The sequence below is a fragment of the Limulus polyphemus genome, unplaced genomic scaffold, assembly GCF_000517525.1.
Source record: "Limulus polyphemus unplaced genomic scaffold, Limulus_polyphemus-2.1.2 Scaffold278, whole genome shotgun sequence".
NCBI classification, from domain to species: Eukaryota; Metazoa; Arthropoda; class Merostomata; order Xiphosura; family Limulidae; genus Limulus; species Limulus polyphemus.
The window spans coordinates 282,794-292,346 of NW_013665888.1; the positions used below are offsets into that span (position 1 = coordinate 282,794).

The 9,553-nt window shown below is 37.6% G+C and overlaps 1 protein-coding gene across 1 annotated transcript in view; it reads right to left on the minus strand.

The window, feature by feature from the left end:
• LOC111085219 overlaps positions 1 to 6,009 on the minus strand; it is a 30,747-nt gene extending 24,738 nt beyond the window's left edge. Inside the window, exon 1 of the mRNA XM_022382794.1 lies at positions 5,910 to 6,009. Coding sequence (XP_022238502.1) covers positions 5,910 to 6,009 — 100 coding nt within the window. The remainder of the gene's footprint in view (positions 1 to 5,909) is intronic.
• Between the last annotated feature and the right edge of the window lie 3,544 nt (positions 6,010 to 9,553).

Sequence of the window (9,553 nt, forward strand, 5' to 3'; positions counted from 1 at the left end):
AAATCAAACATTACCTCGTTTAAGAATTAAAATGATTTATTTTGCGACAACATTTTTTTAAAAAGTAGTATTTCATTGAAAAACCACCTACTCAATGCTATCAACTTAATGAAAAAGATATATATTTTTACAGGTCCAAAGTGATTGTGAGAAGCAGAACAGTCATCTTCCGTAATTTTTTACTTCATAAGTCATGATATAAAATACGACCTCGAATCTAGACCAGCTTTACTCAATCTTTTAGATAACAGAGATCGGCTCGCTGCATCCCCTAAACTGTCGCGGACCATTAAAATGCAAGCACAACGAAAAAACATAACGATTTACATATGAATATTCTGTTCGTTTTTGTTTGTTTGTTGTCCTGAAATATCATGGACCGGCAATGGGGTTCTAACGGATCGACGTCGGTCTGCGAACCAGTGGTTGAAAAGCATTGATCTATAATCAACTTTGGTACGCTGTTGTTTAAAGCGAATTTCCCTTGACACGGCGAATGGTAAAATAAAAGCATACACTCAAAAAGACAACAAAACGAAAAACAAAAATAATGGTGAAATTTATCCAGCTCTGGAAAGCGAAGCGGTGCAGAGCTGAGTGCAGAAGTTGGACTACAGGCGCTTTTCACGTATGCGCTATACAAATTTTTCTGTCTGTCTGTGGACGCATCTCCTCCTAAACGAATTGACCGATCGAGACCAAACTTGGCATGCTAACTCAGTAGTCCAAAAGCAAACCAAATTAAAATTCAAAAATAAAAACATTTTATAGAATAACCCCTATATTGTTAGTGCAGTATCTGTTGAGTTTGAATAAAATTCTCACAACAACAAAATTCTACAAGTCAAAGATTGTAAATAAAATTTTCAGCATTTTGATTTGTTTCTCAAAATAACTAAAATATACAGTAATAATATCCAGCTCCAATGCGAACAGACCCCCCAGTGGCACAGGAGTATGTCTGCGGACTTACAAGGCTAGAAACCGGGTTTCGATACCCATTGTGGGCAGAGCACAGATAGCCCATTGTATAACTTTGTGCTTAATTAGAAACAAACAAACGAACAACGCGAACAATAAATATATTGCTGCTTTTTAAGTTTCCTGCTCTTTTCTGATTTAGGCCCGGCATGGCCAGGTGGTTAGGGCGCTCGACTCGCAATCTGAGGGTCACGGGTGAGTGGGTGGTGATGACTAGCTGCCTTCCCTTTAGTCTTACACTGCTAAATTAGGCTAAATTTTTGTAGGCTATATTTTAATGCTTTGTTTACTAGTTGAAGTGTTTTTCATCATAAAATGATTATGTGAAGTCTAGAACTTCCATAAAACTCTATGCTTTGGTGCATTTCGAACGTTCGTGAAGCAGAGTACAATATGAAAGCGCTAGACTGAGTAAGTTGGGATTAAACGATCAGTTCAGAGTTAGTTAAAGAGTTTTAGTGAGAATTAGTGAGTCTGTTCGTCAATGATCGAGTTAGTAAGTTAGTCATTGAACCTACCAGCGTGTTTTAATCAATTAGCAATGAAATTTCGCAAATATGTGACGTTAACTTCATTTGCGAGTCAGTCGTCCATTAGTTTCGGAATTTCTGTTGAAAAGTTGTTGTTGAAGTTAGGCCTACTAGTGAACGTAGCCTGTATAGAACGTTATTGATAAGTGGGCTCGACTTGGTATCATGTTTACCAAATAACAGAACACGTTATAACAATACGTTAACTTCTTGCTAGTTGTTTTAGAAACATACTTATACTGCTTAATTTGTTGATACATGATGCCTTATCTCTACATATAGTTACGACAACATTGTTAGAATACAACAATCGTGTACTGGTGACTTTGTTTTCGACTAAGGCTAGACACAAGAAGCCTGCTTCATCTAATCGGAATATCACGTTACAAGTGATATTAATTTATTTTATATTATACCCGTACGATATCACGCTCAAAATTGATTTGTATAAATGTTGAATATAACATCCGTATGAAACTCTTTTTGTTTTGTTTTCTCTAACTGGTGAAGAATATTCGTTTATTACTATAATAAAATGAAAATGTAAGTATAATACAATCTACCTGATGAAGACCCACGCTAGCAGTTTGAATGGTGAAGACCCGCGCTAGCAGTTTGAATGATGAAGACCCACGCTAGCAGTTTGAATGATGAAGACCCGCGCTAGCAGTTTGAATGATGAAGACCCGCGTTAGCAGTTTGAATGATGAAGACCCACGCTAGCAGTTTAAATGATGAAGACCCGTGCTAGCAGTTTGAATGATGAAGACCCACGCTAGCAGTTTGAATGATGAAGACCCACGCTAGCAGTTTGAATGATGAAGAGCTGCGCTAACAGTTTGAATGATGAAGACCCGCGCTAGCAGTTTGAATGATGAAGACCCACGCTAGCAGTTTGAATGATGAAGACCCGCGCTAGCAGTTTGAATGATGAAGAGCCACGCTAGCAGTTTGAAACGCTGAGCAGTTATAACAGTCTTCCCTGCCTGAACTTTTTCTTAGAAAAAGAATCTATCAGTTCTTCGTGACTTAAACTCCTAGGCTCACACGTTTTGTGTTTTCCTGTGATACAGAAAACGCAAAGTGTGAATACATTGAGAGATACGAAAAAGAAAGTCATTTCTTATGAAGTTTTGTAGTTTTAAAAGGGGTCATATTATTCTAGAAAATTTTGGACTTCCAAGCTTGTACTCTCGTGCTGGCATGGCCAGGTGGTTAGGGCGTGTAACTCCCAATCTGCTGGGCGCGGGTTCGAATCCCCGTAACACTAAACATGTTCGTCCTTTTAGCTGCGGGGGCGTTATAATGTGGTGGTCAATCCCACTGTTCGTTGGTAAAAGAGTTGGTGATGACTAACTTCCTTCCCTCTAGTCTTTCACGGCTAGCGCAGATAGATTTCGTGTAGCTTTACCCGAAATTCAGTACAAACAATCTCTCATGTTCTGCTTTATGTTTGGATTATTTGTTTGACTTTGTGCAAAGCTACTCAAGGGATATCTGAGCTAGCCGTCCCTTATTTTAAACTGATAGACTACAGCAGTGCTTGCCAAACTTTTTCAGCTCGCGTGGCACGGCCCAGCATGGCCAGGTGGTTAGGGGGCGCTCGACTCACAATGTGCGAGTCGCGGGTTCGAATCCCCGTCACACCAAACGTGCTCACCCCTTCAGCCGTTGGGGCGTTATAATGTGACGACCAATCGCACTATTCGTTGGTAAAAAAAGTAGCCCAAGAGTTGACGGTGGGTGATGATGACTAGCCGCCTTCCCTGTAGTCTTACACTGCTAAATTAGGGACGGCTAACGCAGATAGCTCTCGTGTAGGTTTGCGCGAAAGTCAAAACAAACAAAGAAGCTCGCGGCACACTCTTAATGTCCCAAACATAAATAAGGCCGTATATCAGGCCTAGTGGTACCACCCTGATTAAGACAGGCAGAAATTACTGTTATACTGTGTGTATGAAGGAGAAAATAAATCAAATTTTAAATTATAAAAAATGTATTAAATAGATAATAAATTTAAATTTCTAAAATAAATTACTTAATAATTGCAAAAAGTCCGCGGCACAAAATTTAGGAAGCACTGGACTAGAGGAAAGACAGTTAGTTAACACCGTCAATTCTTGAGCTACTTTTGTCTGAAGAAATAATGGAATTTGACAGTCATCTATATCGTACCCATGACACAAAATTGATTTTTATTGTTGCTGATAACTGGTTGCAAACCACAGAACCCCAGGTCTACAATTCAGAGCGCTAACCGTTGGGCTGAGCTCGGCCCTTACTAAAGATTTTCTGATCCTTGGCTACAGTTACAGCAGTTGGTGTGTTTTGTAACTGAAGCGGGAAATGTGGATTTCCTCGTTACAAAACTCGTTTGCTTCCCGAATGGATTCTTGTTGAGTGTTTTGAACTGAAGAGGCTTCCCAAACTCAGATGTTAAGGCACAAGGATGCCGTCTGTGAACGGGAAACATTCTTCAGATGTCACAACTTCCAAAGAATGGTGTCGCCACTTTCAGGTTCTCTATGTATTGAACAATTATTATGTTGAATATAGCAACTTTAGAATTGTGGCAGAAATAGCACTGTTTGGATCTTAGGATACTCACCTAAACGATGTGATAGGCGTCTGGGTTTTATGATGTTTCCTGTAATCAACCCCAGCATCAACGACAGGTCTTTGACCACATACTACTACTGCTTGACTTTCGTTATTCATTCCCTCTTCATCCTGACACACGGTTTTCAAAGATACTACTGTAGCATGGGTGAATCTGTAGTCTTTCAATTAGAATTCTGGTTTTGAGTTAGAGTAGTCAGTTTTTTCTGTGGCATGACAATCAAAGTCAGACAAAGCCTTTTTATTGGCACATGCATGATTGTGCATGTATCGTCACTGTGATAATTTGCATTATGTTTTTTTCTGTAACTGCCATAGAAATCCTTATTAAAATTAAACACCGAATTTTAACCGTGTGTGTGTGTTTCCTCCTTTGTACGGTTTTTAACAGTTTTAATAACATAATGAAGTCCATTCTCTGGGTATTAAAGACTCTTCTACCTGTCCTCTGACAGAGCTCCTGTGATTTAACTACAAAAATGTCCTTAACACACTAAAAGAATAAACGACTTGTGGTGTGTGTAAAGATAAGGTCCTGGTAAATCATATTGTGAATATCATTTTAGTCGTCTGCATAGCGCTTGCCCCCAGTGGCACAGCAGTATGTCTGTGGACTTACAACGCTAGAAACCGGGTTTCGATACCCGTGGTGGGCAGAGCATAGATGGCCAGTTGTGTAACTTTGTGCTGAACTTCAAACAAACAAACAAACAAACAAACATAGCGCCTTTACACGAAATTAATTCAGTTGTACAATCTTTAGAATATACCCCCCCCCCCCCCCCAGTGATACAGCGGTTTCGATACTCGTGGTAGGCAGAGCACAGATAGCCCATTATATAGCTTTGTGCTTAACTACAAAAAAAACAACAACAACAAAACAAAACAATTAAAATAAAACAATTTCCTCTCTTTTCCACTTTCAGGACCCTGGAGAGTATGAATAACATAGCTTAAAGTATGAATAACATAGCTTAAAGTATGAATGACATAGCTTAAAGTATGAATAACACAGCTTAAAGTATGAATAACACAGCTTAAAGTATGAATAACATAGCTTAAAGTATGAATAACATAGCTTAAAGTATGAATAAACACAGCTTAAAGTATGAATAACGTAGCTTAAAGTATGAATAACACAGCTTGTTATTCATACTTTAAGCTATGTTATTCATACTTTAAGCTACGTTATTCATACTTTAAGCTACGTTATTCATACTTTAAGCTGTGTTTATTCATACTTTAAGCTATGTTATTCATACTTTAAGCTATGTTATTCATACTTTAAGCTGTGTTATTCATACTTTAAGCTGTGTTTATTCATACTTTAAGCTATGTTATTCATACTTTAAGCTACGTTATTCATACTTTAAGCTATGTTATTCATACTTTAAGCTATGTTATTCATACTTTAAGCTACGTTATTCATACTTTAAGCTATGTTATTCATACTTTAAGCTACGTTATTCATACTTTAAGCTGTGTTTATTCATACTTTAAGCTATGTTATTCATACTTTGTAGCTTAAAGTATGAATAACACAGCTTAAAGTATGAATAACACAGCTTAAAGTATGAATAACATAGCTTAAAGTATGAATAACATAGCTTCGGTCCCTTGATCACAAAGTTAGTGTATACCAACAGACTTACCAGTTGATTTTCAAGCAGGTGCAAACCAGAAATAAAATGTATGTGCTTAGTAAATTCTAAAATGAATAATATGTTTTTTCTTCCTATAGCTACATGATAATTGACATGTCGACATTGGACGACAAACCAACAGTTGGGGGTGTGACTCCCTTCCCCACAACTTCCCTGTTTATACGCTCCAGATTCAAGTTTAGGTTCTCTTTTGACTTCTCAGAATGACATATCATCCACGTAATTATTCATTATATGTTCATTGTGCTAAACGCTGTGATAACGTAACTAACGACACATCTACTATGCTGCTGGCTACACTGGTCCGGCAGGATCTGATAGTTAGGACGTTCGACTCGTAATCTGCGGGTCGCGGGTTCGAATCTCCGTCACACCAACCAGCTCGCTCTTTCAGCCGTGGGGGCGTTATAATGTGACTGTCAATCCCACTTTTCGTTGGTAATAGGGTAGTTGGCGGTGTGTGGTGATGACTAGCTTCTTTTCCTCCACTCTATCACTTTTAAATTAGGGATGACTGGCGCAGGTAGCCCTCGAGTAGCTTTGCGCGAAATTCAACAAATAATTGACTGTATAAAGAGACAGACACACCTCCACAAGTCCCAACTTTGAATGACTGCCTAGTGGCAGTATCTATCGTAATTAATAGCTGCCTACATCCTATGCACGTAGAATGTGTAATTGAACACAAACAGCCTGTGCTAAGTTTTTGAACAATTTTCTGGATCATCTCAATAAATATATGTTCACTTTTCAACTTTTGAAAGGGTTAGAAAGGGTACAATTACATGCTGTATTTCCAGCTTCTCCTACTTATATTTATATATATATATATTCCATACTTTTGTCATTTTGCTACCTCTCTTCCACTGTATTGCTTAAGATTTAATTTTATTAGTTTATCTAAGCAGCAACAAAATTTGTTCGTGATAAACTTGTCACGACAGCTGTTATGATTGATTGAAGTCTAACTCTATTTGTTATTATTTTATCAATTTTGTTGTTGTTGTTAATTCTCAGTGGGTTTGGTTTGATCTATCCTCACACAAAATTACTACTAGATTCGCTTTCTCTATCATTTCGATTTGCGAGACTTAGTAAGTCAGGAAACCATTACTTTTGATTTCCCCACAGAACTCCATCAGGGTAAGAGAGAGAAATGCCAATCCTAACGATTCGTTCACTACTCGAAAATGAATTAATGTGTGAATTCCAAGTTCTAATGCGTTTCGTAGAAGGGAAAAAAATCGATTTTCGGGAGCTACTGTAAGTAAGCGGTTCAGTTCGTTTTCAGCTGCACACTGTAATCACCAGAACAGAAGTTCCTTTGGCAGATAGAAGAGATAACAATTAAGGTAAAGAAATTCACAGGTGCACACGGGTCATTCCAATAGTTTTTCTCGAAATGTGTGATGGGGCAGGCTATGGGAGAATCGTATTGTTCGATACTTTTGTAGTGTACTAAGAAAAGGTATAACTTATTTGGTCATTATTCCTGTCAAAGAAATGTTGTACAAAGAAGATTAAATTTGACAGAACCTATTACTCCGTACTATCAAAACGATCAAGAAGGTTTGAGCAGAAGGTGAAATATGTAATTTTGTCGACATGTAATGACGTCAGTTAGGTAGAATTATAGACGGACTGTGTAAATTACGAGATGCTGACATTATAATCTATTTGTCGCTTGATCTAATAAAATAGTATGTTATTGTGATCTATTGTTTGTTTATTTTGAATTTCGCGCAAAGCCACACGAGGGCTATCTGCGCTAGCCGTCCCTAATTTAGCAGTGTAAGACTAGAGGGAAGGCAGCTAGTCATCACCACCCACCGCCAACTCTTGAGCTACTCTTTTACGAACAAATAGTGGGATTGACCGTAACATTATAACGCCTCCACGGCTGAAAGGGCGAGCATGTTTGGTTGGACGGGGATTCGAACCCGCGACCTGCAGATTGCGAGTCGAGCGCCCTAACCACGTTGAAAATAATAACAAAACTTACAACGTTAAAAGCTATCGATGTATTGATATCCTAAAACTATCGTTTTCTATATTTTACTCATACGTTGAAAATAATAACAAAACTTACAACGTTAAAAGCTATCGATGTATTGATATCCTAAAACTATCGTTTTCTATATTTTACTCATACGTTGAAAATAATAACAAAACTTACAACGTTAAAGGCTATCGATATTATGAAACTTTTAAATACGGATAATACTACACCAGTTTTGACAAGTTTCATGAAATTAGAAATGATAAGCCTAATAGTGAAAAATAAGTAGATGAAAACTTGTTTCTGTTAGAATAAGTTTGTTTGTTTTTCTGGTGTTTAAAACTTCCACTAAAAGTAATCTTACACTTGTTTATCTCATGTTCAAGCCGTTTTATGTATTTAAAGTTTTTCAATTCAGTTGTTTTTGTGACAAAAAACACAACATATCATTAGGAGGTTAAAATAGCATAATTCAAATGTCCTGTGCTCTTCCCTTTGAACATATTCGTCTAACTGTTTTCGTGTTACTTTCATTTATGTAATATGTTTATTAGTTTCAAAACATATTGTTTGTTTGTTTTTGAATTTCGCGCAAAGCTACACGAGGGCTATCTGCGCTAGCCGTCCCTAATTTAGCAGTGTAAGACTAGAGGTAAGGCAGCTAGTCATCACCACCCACCGCCAACTCTTGGGCTACTCTTTTACTAACGAATAGTGGGATTGACCGTCACTTTATAACGCCCCCACGGCTGAAAGGGCGAGCATGTTTGGTGTGAGAGGGATTCGAACCCGCGACCCTCAGATTGCAAGTCGAGTGCCTTAACCACCTGGCCATGTCGGGCCTTCAAAACATAGAAAAAAGTTCGTAAATCACCTCAACTACGCTTAAATTCTGAACTAATATTTTTTTAAAAGTTCGTTTAAGTATTTCGCATATTTCTATACTAGTCATATTTTTAAGCTAAGAGCTTTTAATAAGGTATTTTTTTATATACATCTTTTATCTCGAAATAATTCCAAAAACTTGGCTAGGCATACCACAGAATAAATTGACTAACTGGATCTTGCAAAATGAAAGAAAAAAAAGCGAATTCGTGACAAGAAAACTCAGAATAGAGCGAGCGAGCCAGTTGAAGTTTGGTCAAAAGCCCTTGACGAGAACCAATCAAAAAAGAGTTCTGCGTGACCCATGTACAACGTGAGGAAAATTTTCATGCCTGAATCTCTGAAACTTATCCTTAATCGATGCCATAAAATAAGAGTTTTATGTTGGTTTTTTTTTGCATATTATTATTTTTTCTTTCTAATAGTAACAACCCACTAAATCAGTCTGATGCCAGAAAAATGAATAATAAAAAAAAAACATGAAGGTATTCGTTCTCCTTTGAAGAAATTCTTAATGGGTTATTTCTATACTTTCGGAATTCTTATGAGGTTTTAGGGCCGTCGGAAAAAGTTCATACATTTTTAATGTCTACGTTTCCTTGTCTACTAAATAAGGTCCTTTGTTAAATCTATATATAGCTGTTTAACATTTGGATTTAAGATTATGCACAACAACAGTACTTTATTATAAAACGCGCATAAATATCTCGAAAGAAAAGGTTTGGATATTAAACAAAACGGGCCCGGCATGGCCAGGTGGTTAGGGACTCGAATCGTAATCTGAGGGTCGCGGGTTCAAATATCCGTCACATCAAACATGCTCGCCCTTTCAGCCGTGGGGGCGTTATAATGTGACGGTCAATCCCACTATTCGT